This window comes from Meriones unguiculatus, chromosome 7 (assembly GCF_030254825.1).
Source record: "Meriones unguiculatus strain TT.TT164.6M chromosome 7, Bangor_MerUng_6.1, whole genome shotgun sequence".
NCBI lineage: Eukaryota > Metazoa > Chordata > Mammalia > Rodentia > Muridae > Meriones > Meriones unguiculatus.
Genome location: NC_083355.1, coordinates 5,329,644 through 5,345,649, shown reverse-complemented (window position 1 = coordinate 5,345,649; position 16,006 = coordinate 5,329,644). Strand labels below are relative to the sequence as shown.

The following is a 16,006-nucleotide window of genomic DNA, read 5'->3' as shown; positions in this document are numbered from 1 at the left end:
CCCCTGGCCCATTCTATTTCATTATTCTATTTGTTGAGGATGAACCCCCAAGGCCTTCTACATGCTAGGCGAATGCTCTACCACTGAGCTACATTTCCAGCCTTGGCCCAAGCTCTTGGACTTCCTCACCAAATTATTCTAAGTATTAGCTTACAGCGTGGACATCTGAAACCTTAAGTGTGTGAAGTAGAGTTAAGCGATCAAGTACTCCTACAGGAGACTCCACCTTGGAGCTTGCTCTTGTGAGGAGGAGGCAGGGACAAGGGGTCAATTGGGCGGACACAGACTGTGGTGGGGGGAGCTGGGTCCCGAAGAGATGCTGAGGCTGAGCTTGGGCAGCTTCCTGGGTGAACCAAAAGTTCCCCAGTGTGACTAGGCCAGAGGTTGTCCCTGGCACCACCCAGGGCCTGCACCTCCAGCCTTCCCAGAATTCCATGAGCTCTCCATTACATCATCAAACCCACACTTGAGCTATCAGGACTGAATTCTGCTGTCTGCAGCTTTCATCCCCACTGCCCTGGCTTCAGTTCAGAGTACAGGTATCAGAAGGCAGGGAAAACAGACTTGCAGGAGTGAAGGGAGAGTCCCCATAGCAATGATGAGGTTGGCAGGGGTTTTTGGATAATCGCCACCATCTTCTGAGCTCACCTGGTTTATATACATCATTCCCAACCCTTCTTGTCTACAGCTGTAGTGGACCATGTTACAGGGAAGGAAATAAACCCAGAACAGTCGCTTGACCAAAGGCCACGCAGCCCCTAATGGTGTGCTCAGACTCGGACCCAGAGCCTTGGTGCTCAGACCCTTTTCTCCACACTGCCACTGTGCACGGGCTGAGTCTGCCTGCAGAAAGGCTTGGAAACTGCTTGCCCACTCTCAGAGCCCATGCATCATCCAGATAGACTGGAGATATCACAGTGTTTGTGGCTTGCCAGGTTAAGGCACTGGATAGCCAATACCCTTAGAAAATAGACACACTGGGCAGGTTTCTCAGGCGAGGGAAAGCTGTAGAGACTCCGTCGCCGCGACGGCTCGCGGGAGCTACTTAATGTGCGCTCAAACACTGCGCTGGTTGTGTTTTTGTTTTGTTTCTAGCAATTGTAGGTGTGTTGCTTTTATACTTAAGAATCCCATTTCATGCTTCAGTACTTGCCTTGTTTAAAAGAGATGAAAAAGCAAGTAGGTCTGACTGCATGGGAGGCTGTGGGTGGCGTTCCTTCTTTCCTCCGTGCGTCTCTGCTTTCAGCACATTTCTACAAGGGGCCTCTACACATGCTGCTTCTCGCTACAAAGAACAGAAAACCTGGGCTGCAGAGATGGCTCAGAGGTTAAGAGCACTTGGCTACTCTTCCAGGGGTCCTGAGTTCAATTCCCAGCACCCACATGGTGGCTCACAACCATCTATATTGAGATCTGATGACCTCTTCTGGCATGTAAGGTATACATGAAGATAGAGCATTCATATAAATAAATAATGTTAAAAAACACAAGCAAACAAACAGAAGACCTGGACCCTGGACTCTGAGTGGGCTCTGACGGTTCGTGTGACCTGTAGTCTGATGAAGGCGAGCCCTGAGCACAGTGGGAACAGCACTGTTACCAAGGGCCTCCTTTGTCCCTCTGGGCCTTCCCTTGTGAACACAGGCTGCCCCAGTACAGGAATCAGAGTGGGAGAGACAGTGTACCTGCGTCACAGTAAAAGGCCTTCCTTTGGCTCTCCCCACCTCCCTAAGTGCCTTCCAGCACCCCTGCAGTGGGTCACATGCTCACTTCTAAGTGAGTCCCTGGTAGGGATCACTTTAAACTCGGGCTTCTGTGCTGGAGTCACCCACATGTAAAGGAGGGTCAATGCCTTGTGGCCAAAATTGTAGCCTTGAGTGGGAGATACATGTGAGTAAGTGCCTTGGAGAGGGTCTGTGCTCCTGATGCCCTTGACTGTGGTTGGTTTTGGTTGTCGTTTCTGAGACAGGCTGACCTTGAGCTGATCCTCCTGCTTCCGTCTCCCCAGTGGATGCAGCTCAGTTGGGAGGGTGCTTGCTTAACCTCTGTAGTAGGGTCCTGGGATCCCTCCTCAGCACCACCGGAACTGGCCGTGGTGGTGCGCAGCTGTAGGCTTTTAGGGAGAGGCAGGAGAATCAGAAGTTCAAGGTTGTGTTCAAGGCCAGCCCCATACACATGAGATCCTTCCTCCAGTTAAGTCAGGGTTACTCTAGAAGCTGGTCCCCTGTCTCCTCGGGAGAGAATGTATTTTTGCTGCTCTGAGCCATCATCAGGTTTACGGTTCCATGTCGGGCAGCAAGAGGAAACCGGCTCACCCACCACAGTGAGTCTCCAAGGCTGCGTGTCACCCGCTGCCTGCTGTGTGGAGTTCAAAGCGGTCCTCTGTGTCCCAGGGGCATGGAGGAAGGTCAGGAAGGCTCTTGGCTTTACGTCAGTGTGGTTACACGTTTCTGGGAAAGAGTGGAGTCCCTTGCTAATGAATGTCCCACAGGAAGTTGGAGGTCACAGGTTAGTGGCGGCCCAGTGCCAGACCAGAGGCTCGGACACCAGGGCCTGGTAGTTTAATGTTGAGTGAGCTTTTGACCTTGGAGAAGGTGGGAGAGTGACTTTGTGCCTAGCCAGGCAAGAGAACAATCTCTCTGTGAACCCCAAATAGCCTTCAAGTTCAGATAGCCCATAATTAACAGGAAGCAGTTCACAGAGCAGGACCCCAGTATTTCTTCCCAAGCTCTCTGTAGTGAGAGTTGCAAGCTCTGGTCTTTCCATCTCAATCCCTTACTGGTCTCTGGAACATTTTTCATATTGTTTTTCTGTTTGGGAGAAATTTAAGATGGAGAAAGGGTTTATTTAAATGTGGAGGGCGTTGTTAGTAACCAGCTAGAACAGTAGGCAGGGTGATAATAATAACCTCTCCGAACAGAACATTCTGGAGGCAGAGCCGCGGGGTGTGTGGCTGTGGGATGTATTTACAAAGCGGGGTTTGTGGGTTTGTTATTCAAACACTTTCTTTTCTTTAAAAAATTTTTTTAAAGAAATTAAATCTTTAAAAAATTAAATGAGAGCCTAGCAGTGGTGGTACAGGCCTTTAATCCTAGCACTCAGGAGGCAAAGGCAGGCAGATCTGTGAGTTCGAGGCCAGCCTGGACTATAGAGGGGGTCAAGGACAGCCAGGGCCACACAGAGAAACCCTGTCTCGGAAAATCAAAAACAAACCATTTTTTTTTTTCCTGTCTGAGATTACCCTGTGGGTAAAGGCTCCTGCTTCCAGGCCTGAGGACTGGAGCTCACTCCCAAGTAGAAGGCCAGAACTGACTCCTGCAAGTTGCCTTCTGACCTCTGCAAGCTCACCACAACATGTGTGCAAACACACACACAAGTAAACATGTAACATATAAACAATTTTGAAGTAGTCGCAAATATATGAAAGGTGAGGAGGCGGCTGGTGGGACTTAGTTCTCTCATTCTGCCATGTAGGCGGAATGTCCGCTGCAGAGGACTGAACTCATGAAGTCAGACTTGTCAGCCAATGCCTTGACCAGCTGTGCCATCTCTCTGTCCCCATTTTCCCCCTTTCTTTTTAATCAGTTGTTATTATTGTGTGAGGCTGTGCATAGGCTGTGGCACACATATGGAGGAGGTCAAAGGTCACCTTTGTGGGGCTGATTTTCTCCTACCTTTCTTTACATGGGAATCAGGCTGTGAGAGCATTCCAGTTATTGGTTCATCTCACCAGCCCCGCAAACTGTGAGATAGTTCCTGACACCAGATTACATTAACATTTAATCAAAGGTTTTTCTTCTTCTTCTTCTTCTTCTTCCTCTTCTTCTTCTTCTTCTCCTCCTCCTCCTCCTCCTCCTCCTCCTTTTCCTCTGGAGGAGAAAAATTCCTAAAAGCTGCCGCCGTGGGCCTCACGGGCCCCACCGAGGTCGGTGTGGAATGAATGGGTGCCACTGTCCTCCAGAACCTAGGATGTGTGAAGGGAACTTTCCAGGGCAGAGCATAGGGGCCTGGCTGTGGCTTGAGCCCTAAATGACCTGAACTGAAACCACACGTGGCCTGCGCTGCTCTGCCATCGTCCGCAGGCAACCTGCAATTTCTCGGAAGAGACAGACCCAGTTCTTTGATGCAAGTGCAAGCCTGTGGGAGGGTGCACCAGAAGTAGTCTGGGGGAGGAAGAGTCAAGAGCTGTTGCAGAAATGGCCAGGCTAAGGTTCAGCTGAGGCTATCCTAGAGCAAAGGCTGAACACCTTGAAAGAAAAGCTGCTGTTATTTTACTTTATTTTTACATTGGTGAGGATCAAACTAAGGTCTTTACAGGAGCTGCAAGCTACTGATGAGCCCCCAAGCCTGTTCTTATGAAACCTGTCTTTGTTTCACTCTCTTTCAATTTTAATTAATTAACTTTCTTCTTGTTCTTCTTCTTCTTGTTCTTCTTCTTCTGTTTCATTTTTCAAGACAGGGTTTCCCTGTGTAGCTCTGGCTGTCCCAGAACTTGCTCTGTACACCAGGCTGGCCTGGAACTCAGAGATCCTCCTGCCTCTGCCTCCTGAGTGCTGGGAATAAAGATGTGCCTGGCTCTCACTTAATTTTTTAGGGATTTAACTTATTTTTACTTATGTGTATTTCATGTATCTATGTGTGTGTATGTAGCATGTATGTGTGTGTCCATGGGGTCTGGTAGAGGCTGTCAGACCCTCTGGAGCTGGAGTTACAGGCAGTTGTAGGCTGCCAGACATTGGTGCTAGGTACCGAACTCCAGAAGAGTGGCAAGAGCTCCTGACTCTCCATCTCTCCATCTCCCATTTCGCTCTTCTCTTTCCTCTTCCTATTCTTTCTTTCTTCCTTTCTTTTCTTTTCTTTCTCTCTCTCTCTCTCTCTCTCTCTCTCTCTCTCTCTCTCTGTCTCTGTCTTTCGAGGCAGCTTTTAGCTTTTTCTGGCCTGGAGTTTTCTATGTAGAATAGGCTTGTCTCACATGGTCTTTCCATTGTTGGCCCCAGGGCCCAGGGATCACAGGTATGCACCGTTGTGTCTGGCTAAGTGCCCATCACATCTTTCTCTGCTCCAGTGTTACCTTGCTGTCTGAATGAATTAAGCTGAGGAGTCCAGGTTTGTTGAATTAACAAAGGACCAACTAAAGGAACAGAACAGTGGAGATGAAAATGAAGTTATTGTGAACAAAGGACAGTCAGGGACAAAATTCATAGCGGGTCACTAAAGGCAGCTTTGAAGGATAAACTGCTTCCCTGGTCAACCTTGCGTTGAGTAAGAGAATGAGTTCATTTGTACTTTTGAAAAAGACTCCTGCTTGCAAAGTCGGGAAAGTATGGCTTCGATGGGGAAAATTCGATATGACAGCTTTGCCTCCTTAGACCGAAATGAAGTATTTTAAAACTATGTGAAGCTGGATGACGCCTTTTGCAGATCTGGCTTCTTGGCCCCAAGTTTTTGCATCTTGGGGATGATGCAATGCATTAGCTCAAGGCTGCTGGGTGGCTGCCAGGGCTCAATTAGGAAATTGTGCCTGTAGGGTAACCTACATTCCCAGTATTTTTCCAGGCTGGAAACTTTGCCAGACAGTCCATGTCGGGAGACTTTTGTCATGCCTTGCAAGGCCGTGTTTAACTCCTTTACCACCAGGTGGAAATTGGGGACTTTTCCAGAAGCGGGTGTTTGATCAATGCAGATGCAAACAGAAATGTTGTTCCCTTGTGTAAGGACACCAGAGTGAGAAAAAATTATCCTGGGACTCCGTGAGAAGCACAGGTCCCTAGGTAACCTTGATTCTTAGCATCCCACCATGGAATTGTTCTTGCCTTTCTTTGGCTGTGAAGAGGTTGGGCCCTGGAGGCTGACCCTGTGGTGACCCTCCCCTAATCACTGCCTCCAGGACTCGAGCCACCAGCTCCTCATGCTTTCATTGAGAGGATTCCTAATGAGGGACATGGAAAAGATGTGGTCTAAAAACCATCAATAGCATCCCTTCCCCTGGTAAGGGTGGGCATCACTTGCCACAGTGATGATACTGTGCCCTATGAGGGTGTGAATGAAGGCTATAAGCCAGAGGAGCCAAGGAATGATAGCCTCACGCCTAGGCTTCTAATGGGAAGAGGTATCTCAGCCCAGCAGCCTGAAGGAGCAAGCACCTTGCCATGGTTGCTAGGACCTGGTACTCCTCAGCCTTTGTCCTATGGGCACCTGTCACAGATGGGGCCTGACACAGCGTCTTTCAGGACATCTGAGGCATTTAGCAATCCTCCCACAATGACAAGAATCTGGTGAGAGGAAGAGAGATGTGTACAGACAGGAGGACAGCAGCTGCCCTCCCTGCACTTGGGGAACTTTGGATTATGGAGGGACTCACACAGCATTAATACTGCCCTTTGCTGGCCCACAGGTGACACTAGTCACTCAGGGAATCTAAAGAAAGGAGAAGTGGCACTGGAGCAACCCTAGAAACCCATAAACAGTCTGGGTGGTTCTTTTCTGGGTTTGTTTTTGTAAGAAGATGATGTGTCATCACATGACTTGAGTCTTTGATCACATCCTGATCCCTATTCCCTCCTTAACCCACTGGAGTCTGTCTCCTGTCCCTGAGTCCTGAAGAATTCCTGACCACTAAGGAGTCATGATCCTATGATGGCCAAAGCCCAAGAACTCTCTCCTATTCTCACCGGCATCTTTGGCTTTTGGTCTGTTGAGGACACATGACTTTTAACTCCTCCTTTGTGACCAGGAGACGGTGACATGTTTTCCTGCTGTTATTTCACTTCTCCAGCTGTTTAACTGTCTTATCTCTGGTTCTTACCCATGATCCAACTCTTTCCCTAAAGGGTTATCTTTTAATTGTGTGTGTGTGTGTGTGTGTGTGTGTGTGTGTGCTCATGAGTGCATGTGCCCATGGGGGCCACAGGCGTTAGATTCCCAGGAAGCTGGTGCTACTGAGAACCATTCTTGTCTTCTGCACAAAGAAGGAGTACTCTTAACCAGCAAGCAATCTCTCCAGGCCCCATGCTCCAACTCTTTTTTTTTTTTTTTTTTTTGTTCTTTGTTTTGCGTTGATTTTTCTATGCAGTCTTAGCTGCCATGGAACTCACTTTGTAGACCAGGCTGGCCTCAAACTCACAGAAATCCTTCCACGTCAGTCTCCTAAGTCCTGGGATTAGAGGCATGAGCTTGAGTTCTTTTGAACTCTGCCCTTGGCCTTCTCTTTGTCTCTGTGTACATACATACTCTTAGGGATAAAAATGGTCCAACCACTAACTTCATCTTGCCCTTGGATAATCCCTATTTCATCGCGTTCCCTCTATGAGGCCTTCCTCAATTCCTCAAGCATGTTTCCAGGGCCTGTCTCTCTCTCTCTTTCTTAATGAAAATGTCTTAAGTAGCCCAAGCTGGCCTTGAACTTGCTGTGTAGCTAAGGATGATCCTCCTGCCTCTACCTCCCACATGCTGAGACTACAGACCTTTGCCACCACATCCTGCTTATGGAATGCCAGGGATGGTATCTAGGGCCAGGCAGGAGCTCTACCAACTGAGCCCCCAGTTCTCCCTTCCTTTTATATTGAACATTTTCGAGCACTGCTGGACCAGACTAGTTTGCTTGTGTCATTAACGAGAGACTGTTAGTTGCCCTCAGCACCCATCCTCTGCTCTTTCAGGTGAAGAGGAACTATTTATTTTTACCTGGATATGTAGCAACTGGGAATGTGGGTTCCATGGCATGTCCAGCCCTCTTGTCAGTCGTGTGTGCCCCATGTGAATAAATTCTGACCAGTGGATATAAACGAAGCCCCCTCCCCCACCCTGCTCCAGGGAAATATATTTCAGGAGGATGTTTGACCTTCACTTCTTCCTCCTGCAGGGTAGTTGGAGGAGGAAGATGCTTTGTAATAATTGCAAGCAGCAAGAGAGTGGGAACCGATGTCCCGAATGGCTTTCCAATTAGACACCTGCATCCACGTGGCTCAACCCCTCCGGACTGAGACCTGAGACTTCCTAGTTTATCGTGGGAACACTTGCTATTTAATATGGCGACAGTGCTGCCTCACAAGATGCATATAGAATCCACTCCAGCACAAGAGTCTCATTTTGGCAAGTAATTCTCTCCACCCTTCACCCCACTCCCAATCGGACTGCTCTCCCGGGCGAGCTGTGCGCTTACCAACAACTGTTTTCAATTTTACTAAGCAGGACTCAGGACCTCACTGGGGCCATGGCTTAACCATTACATCACAAACTCGGCCCCGTCCTATCAGACACCAGCCACAAGACATGCCTTGAACGTTTCAGTGGAGATCGTTAAACCTGGAGACCTCCCTGCCTCTCAGCCAGGCGCCGGTGTGGAGTACACGGCTACAGGTGCCCAGGAAGTTTCGTTGCCTGTGCTCTGGTTCATCTGCAGGGCTCTTGGGCGATCATCTGAAGCGCTGACAGTCAGCTGTGGAGCCTTGCCACTCTGGGCCTTATCCACGTAAGCTGAGACAACAATGCCTCTGATCACACTTTCGCTGTGGGCTTTGGATCACAGGCAGCCAGACTGAGTCACAGCACACTTCCCTCCGTCCTACCCTTGTCACATTCCTCTCTCAGTGTATAGGGAACAAGAACTCACATGCAGAGAATCACAAGCCCCAGGCCATTCATTAACTGTAGTTATACAGAGGTCCTTACAGATTTTTGGCACCTGATCAATAGCATGAATTTCAAAATAATCAAATGGGATGGGTGTGTAAGCTAAATGGCAAAACACCTGCTTGGCCTATGTGAAACTTGGGTTGAACATCAGCACCACAAAACAAACAAACAGAAAAAGCAAACCACACCCTCTCTTAAATATACCATGTTATAATCTAAACAAATGTTTTTATTTAAAATTGTTACTTCAGTAGGGCCTGGTAAGATGGCTCAGCTGTTTTGTTTTGTAGACAGGGTTTATTTGTATAGCCCTGGCTGTCCTTTTCTCTTTCTTCTTTCTTTCTCTCCCTCTTTCTTTTTCTTTCTTTTGCGCTCTCTCTCTCTCTCTCTCTCTCTCTCTCTCTCTCTCTCTCATGCATTAGTGTTTTCTTTTTGAGTTGGGATCTCACTAGGTAGTGCTGGCTGGCCTGAGCCACAGAGATCCACATGTCTCTGCCTGATGTTGGGATTGAAAGCATGTACCACCACTCCGAGGATGAAGGCAGGAAATGCCAGAGGAGGGCAGGAGAGGGCATCAGATTTCTTGGGGCTAGAGTTAGAGTCGGTTGTGACCTGCCAGGCGGGTACTGGGAAGCAAACCCAGGCTCTATGGAAGAGCAGTCAGTAAAGTTAAGAACACAATTGACGGACTAAATGAATCCCTCAGTTCCTCTTAATCCATCAATTAATTTCCCTCATCGTTCTTTAGAAATTATTTGATGAAGAATGTTTGTTTAGCCGGGCACAGTGGCCCACGCCTGTAATCCCAGCTCTCAGGGAGGGAGGGGCAGGCGGATCTCTGTGAGTTCACCAGGACAGACAAGACTACACAGAAAAACCCTGTGTCGAAAAACCAAAGAATACATGGTTTTGTATCCCTAAGGTCGGTGTCCTCTTTTCTCCATTTCCTCTAAATTTGTGGTTGCATGTGTGAGCTCTGGACAAGACCGTCTCAACAGGCGCTGCCATTCGCTCATTGAGGACTCACATTACCAATGTCTCCTCCAAAGCATCTTCTAAAGCAGAAGGTGATCCCTACACGGGGACACAGTCATCATCCGGTCTGAGTAACGTGGGTAAGCTGGAAAACGATGGTTCGCGCTGGAAAACCAGAGTGGGATGCAGCGACGAATGACACGCCCGTGGGGCGGGTAAACAGGTCCCGAAGGAAACTCCCAACCTCTTCTGCGCAAAGGCAACCTTGAAAGTCCAGCCAGCCACCCTGGGTGACTAATGTAAACGGAACAACAGTGACATTGATGGAGAAACTGTGTGTTGCTTCTAAAACCAGCGTGGCTGTGTGGGCGGATGCGCCAGGCGTCCGCCTATCGTCACCCGCCCTTCTCCAGGACCCCGAAAAGTTTCTGTGCGTCGCTCTTAAGCTTTAAAGTTGGAGGTATTGAAAGGCAAGGCACACCTGGCGGGCCACTGAGGTCCCTCGCTTTCGCTCCACCCCAGTCAGACATTCCCCAGCCATCTGCCCGTGCTAACAAGGGTGCCTGGGCTCCTCCCCACCCTGTTTGCACCATCTCCATTAGTAGGCCAGAATGCAGTCGGGGCACTACAGGGATACAGGATGCTTCTGAGCCGTCAAGGAAAAAACGAGGAAGCACATGGGGAAGATCCAGACTGCGCAGGCGCGCGGCGTCCATGCTGGAGGGCCGGCTTAGCTGAAGTCCTGCCGAGGTCCCAGGCCCCGCTCCCTAGAGAGACCCCGGCCGGGATTCGCGTTTCGAATTTCTTCCCTTGGTCCGCAGCCGCTAAACGCGAAGCCCCGCCCACCTCGAGCGCCCCTCCCTTCCCCGTGACGCAAAGAGAAGGAGCCTCCGGGGCTCGTTCCGCGTCGGGGCGGACTTCCGAAGCTCCTCCTACGCACGCGCAGGTCGGCAACTCGCGCCGGCGCAGTTCGGACTCCAGCCGGGCGGCCGCCCCTCCCCCTCCCTAGCAACCGCCTCCCGCTCCTTCCCCCGCCCCCTCGGCCCGCTGTGCGCACGCGCGCCCCCCGGGGCTCGCCCCTCCCTCCCCGTCACCCGTAACAACCACTCGAGCCTTCGCCGCGCCCCTCGGCCCTCCCGCCCCGGCCCCCGTCCCCGGAACCGGCGGTCGAGCGGCGGCAGCCGAGCCTGAGGCACGGCTCTCTCCCCGTGGAGCCGCCGGCATGAACGCATCCCGCCGCCCCGCGTCCCCGACCCGGTCCTTCTGACAAGAGGTAAGCGAGCGTCGCCTTGGAGGGCTGGGAGCGCGCCCGACCCCCCACCCCCGGCGGAGTCCCTCTGCCGCCGCGGCGGGAGGCGCTCGCCCTCTCCGGGACTTCGGAGCCTGCGGGGTCCCTCGGCGCCACCGCCGCCTGGCCCCGGCCCGCCCCCTCCGTCCAGCCCCGGCCTGCAGGGAGGCGCTCCCCCGGGGCCGACCCGGGGTTGATTTTCAAACACCAATTATCATGCAATAGAGACAGCCCCAGCCTCCGGTGCCATTTGGCGGTGGTCACTTCGGATGCCCGCGCAGGGCGTGGATCTGGACCAGTCCCCCAAAGCCGAGATCTGGCCCGAGTTCAGGGAGCTGGCGAACAAGCTGGTCCTTCAGTGTAGTCACTTTGGGTAAGACTTTCTTAATCCAGGCATCACGCAGTGCTTGCATCTTCTCCCCTACCCGTCAGCACCCGGTAATCATTCTCCTTTTATTTGGGAGATACCTGAAAACGAATTTTCTCAATTAAAAAATGTAAACGATTATCAGATTCCCTACCGCGCACCAGCGTTGTAAGGTTTACGAGAGTGAATGGAACGCGGTCTCCGCGCTCCAGGACGCGTCAGCGCCTGAATCAAGATTAATGAAGGCTTGAGTTTGGAGGAGAACTGAGGAGTTTGGCTCACAAGCCTCGTGGTATGAGAGCTGGGAGTGTAAGCTCGCCTCACGGAGATGGAATCAGGAAAGGCGAATGGCATGCTTGAGGTCACCCGGAGTTTGTAGCCTTCGTAGTTTTCCAACTGTTGGAGGGTGGTTTTCCAGCATAACCTACTCCTTCTGAGAGCTGTGTGCTAAGCAAACATACCAGAGAAAGTTCCAGGCCTGTTTAAAGCAATGCAAACATTGTAGAAGTGCAGCTTCGCAGATAGCAGTTCTGAAGTACATCAGATAGGCTTCTTTTGTTTTGTTTTTTTACCGCCAGAATTGGGGATGCTTAGGTCCTCGGTCTTGAACTTTTGAATATCTTTTTGAACATCCTTACTGACTGAGTCTCTGCAGGATTGGTGGGCTCACTGGGGATTTCCTTCCTCCCCTTCCCCCCCCTTTTTCTCCCCCTCTTTTAAGTAGGTGAGTGAACTGTTCCAGATGACTCTGAACACTGGGTGCTTGCAGAGAAAGCCACCCTTGCCAGCACTAGAGTGATTGTGTATGCAAAGGGGGTTCCTTGACCTTAGGCTGGAGCATGGAATTGATTACTTTGCAGGATCACAGCTTCAGGAGGCTGGAGGGTTTTGGAGCCCCTTTAGCTGAAACTGGGCAGCCTCCCTGCCGTTGGTAGACCGTCTCTGAAAATGGAGCATGCAGTTAGAAAACAATCAACAAAGTTCCCTTTGAAGGCAGCTCTTGAGGAGTATTCCATAGTTTGAGAAGCAGTAGTACTCCCCCCTCCCCCCGCCCGCTTTTTATGTTATCTCCAGAGCTTATGCCTTAACATGTTACTATTTTTATTTGGCTCCTTGTAGAAGTTGTTCCAGAGAAAATAGTTAGAATAGTTGAATCCTAGGACTTCATTGCTGCCGAGGACTAGATCTGCTGACCCAGGCTAGAGAGAGACCCAGGTCTCCGATATAAGGGGCAGAGCTGCTGCCCCCTTCCATGTGGGCCTTCTTTGCTTATTCTTAGTGCCTTGTTACTTCCCCCATCAGACTGTTTCAGCATACCTTCGTGTGTGTGTGTGTGTGTGTGTATGTGTGTGTATGTGTGTGTATGTGTATATGTATGTGTGTGTGATTATGACCTGTGGTGGTCTCTAGGATTTGGTATGATGTGTGAATTCAGTCTCACTTTTTCCTGTAATGTGGTTATTTATTATACATATTTTTGTTTTTTAGGAGTAAGAAGATTGCTATTGAATTACAACCATGGTGCAAAAATACCAGTCCCCAGTGCGGGTGTATAAACATCCCTTTGAGTTAATTATGGCTGTAAGTACTTCACATTTCCGTTTACTCTGCTTTTTAAGATTAAACTTGGATGATCTGCAAACAATGTTCTTTGTTATCATTGCTTCACCTGGTCTGCTCTGTTTCTGGTTGGGACCTCTGTCCAGAGTCTGTGATGTTTTTAAAATATAAGCCTCTGAAACTGCAAATCTGGACATTGTGTTTTTGCAGTTTATCTGGGGTGATGTGTAGGCTTCCATCATTCACCCTTGGAGAACACAGAAATGGGACCCTGACCTGTGAATTTGGCTGGTTTTCTTTGTTCAACTAGCTGTTGGACATGGAGTGAGGACTGGGAATAAGGACGGGGAGTGCCGGGGTGAGGATGGTTCTTTCCTTAGGCTGTTTGTTTGGGAGAGAGCGCTGGCCCTGAGGGAATTCACCTCAGTTGATCTCAGGACTGAGCACTGTGGGATGAAGTTTCCCTCGTTTGAATAAGTAGTTCTTTTCAGTAAGTTTTCCCACCAAATAGCAAATCTACAGTTCAAACCAGAATTCCACAAATAGTGTAGCTGCTGTGTCTTTTAGCTACCTGAATGGGGCTGACAGGCATTCTGCTAGATTCAAAACAAGCCAAGTGCTATTTCTGACCTCTTGTAAATTACCGCTGAGCATTCCGTATCTTTTCATTTGTGTTACTGTTACGGTGTGAGGCCCGCATGAAATGTACAACACATCAGGAGAGTGTGTCTATCACATGCACCCAGGGCACACCCATGCCACTGTCACCAGGCTCAGAGCGTGTTAGCCCAGTAGGGAGATGAGCTTTGCTGCATCTGGGGTCCTGTGCCCATTCCTGTCAGAATGAATATCCCAGGCTGGCCTGCAACTCAGGCTCTTCCTGCCTCAGGCTCCCAAGTCTGGCCATCACAGCTGTGCACCATTCTGTTCAGCTGCCGCCTTCACTCTTAGCTCTGGGTGACTATGCCCGTTTCTGTTTTTTTTTTTGTTGTTGTTTGTTTGTTTGTTTGTTTGGTTGGTTGGTTTTTTTTTTGTAGAAAAGCTCAGGTTTTCCTGCCTCGAGATCAGTTAGCTCAGTAGTCTTGAAAAGCAGAATAAACACTCAGAACCCCTCATGTGGCCATTGCTTGCGTTTTCCCCGATTGAGGTATTGCTTATGCGTAGTGGAGAGGCCTCATGTAGCCCTGCAGTTTCCTCAGGTTTAAACAGTCGCCTACACCTCTCTCAGGGAGGGGCATTTGCATCCTTTGCTGTAGACGGTTCCTTGTCAGGTGTGAGGCTTGTCTGTTTTACGGGTGGGGGCTTTTTATCCTAAAAATAGTTCTGTATTTCCCATAAATATTTTGTGTGAGTAGTGAGAAAATGCTTTTGTGTTAGCATGCTGTCTTGGCTTTTGGTTGTATGAAGCAGCCTGTCCTCTCCCCTGCATACCTCTCCTCCCCCAACCTACTTGAAAGGAGTTTTGTTACAGGGACAGGCACACGTGGTGTGATAGGAATCACACAGAAGTTCAGGAATTCCCGCTGGGTCAGGCTGGAGCCTGTTAGTGGAGGGTGGCTCCTGGCAGCAATCTGCTCTCCCTGGAACTTCACCCCTGGGGACCCTGCCTTGCTCCCCCAGGCTGAGGCTGGCCTCAGAGGGTGGCTCCTGGCAGCTGTCCCTGGAGCGTCACCGCAGCCATTCTGTCCCACCACCCACTGATGCTGCTGTCTGTGTTTCCCTCTCCTTTGGCCCCAGCTCATGGGCCTGCTGAGCGGGCCACAAGCCTTTGGGTCTAGTTTAGCTCTGTGGCGTTTCTTGCTGCATCTTTCAGTTTTTGAGCAGCCAGTTCTTGTCACATTTCCTACTTCACATTCTATAGAGAGACCCGGTCATCCTGCTCTTCCTTAGACTGAAGCTCACAGTGGCCACTTGGAAGTCACGTGACCTTTCTTCAGTTTGCAAAAGGCTGTTGGAGTCAGGGAGGAGGTGTGTGGGGAGTCACCAGGATGGGGCTGGCAGGGTATGTTTGCCAAAACTTTGTTTTAAAAAGCTTAATGTGGGCTGGGGAAATGGCTGAGCTGGTGAAGGCACTTGCTGCCCAGCCCAGGGATCTGAGTGTGATACTGAGGCCCACGTGGCAGAGAGAGAGAACTGACATGTTGTCTGTCTTCTGTTCTGACCCCGACACTTGACTGATGGCATGCATACCCGCCCCCTAATAAATGTAAAGAAATAATTGTTTTTTCAAAAATTTTGCTGTGGGTCTGTTCAGAGGCAGACTTTGCCGTATCTAACCCTGGTTATAAAGATGTCAGGGTTGTGGAAGTGTTCAGACTTACTGATGTCCTTTACTATTTTCAAAATTAGGGAGTTTGCTTTGCAAATTTTATGCATGACTTTTGCATAAATTCAAATTGTTAGCCACCCCCAGTTTTTAAAAACAAGCCGCTTGTAAACTGCTTTTGTTTTTGGCACTGGCTTACTTCCTTTTGGATTGTAAACCTTTTCTTAGGTCTGAGAAGAAAATGTATTTCCTTCCTCTTTCCAGAACTAGAATTGTCAGTTGTTCCAGTTTTGTCCGGCATCGCTCACCCTTTTCCTGACTGCGTTCTCAAGGCATAAGATCCTCAGCATTTACTTTGTTTTACTTATTTTTATTAAGGCAGTCAGCAGTGAAGTGCGTGTTCTGTGACCTGGTCACTCTGAGAGCTGCACTGTAGCTCATTCGCACTAAGCAGGTGCATCTGAGTCCCAGGGACAAGGCTGGGAGGCTCCTCCAGCTCACCCCGGTGGGGAGCCAGGGTTTGTGACTATGAGCTGCAGAAAATTGTCGGGTGAGCATAGCCCGGTACACACAGTGGGGTCACATATTTCAGTTGCATTTCTATTGAATTAATGAAAGTACGCTGTTGGCTTGAGCACCAACAACATTTAAAAAATGTTAAAGATTTCTTGAGCTCATTTGAATTAAAAAGTGGTATCTAAGCAAACAGAACTGAAGTGATGGTTTTGGGCAGGCACTTGTGACACTGGGCAGGTGGGCAGGTGATGGGGCAGGTGAGGGACAGAGGGGACAAACTGCCCATCCTGAGCTCTTGTGCCTTAAGTAATAATGACCTAGTTACTTGTTCGTTTTCCTCTCAGTCTTTGAGCCCCTCAGGGTACCTGTGGACCCTGCTCCCATTGGCTCTGGAGGTGAT

General features: G+C 49.7%; 1 protein-coding gene across 3 annotated transcripts in view; it reads left to right on the top strand.

Annotated features, from left to right (window-relative positions):
- Positions 1–10,700: 10,700 nt before the first annotated feature.
- Sec14l1 (SEC14 like lipid binding 1) overlaps positions 10,701–16,006 on the top strand; it is a 42,832-nt gene continuing 37,526 nt past the window's right edge. The window contains exons 1-3 of one of the 3 annotated variants that reach the window (XM_021640446.2): positions 10,704–10,882; positions 11,123–11,270; positions 12,753–12,845. In XM_021640446.2, the coding sequence (XP_021496121.1) occupies positions 12,783–12,845 (63 nt within the window). In that variant the 5' untranslated portion in view covers positions 10,704–10,882; positions 11,123–11,270; positions 12,753–12,782. Of the gene's footprint in view, positions 10,883–11,122; positions 11,271–12,752; positions 12,846–16,006 lie in introns of all 3 variants that reach the window. The other 2 variants (XM_021640440.2, XM_021640453.2) reach the window with 2 other exon arrangements.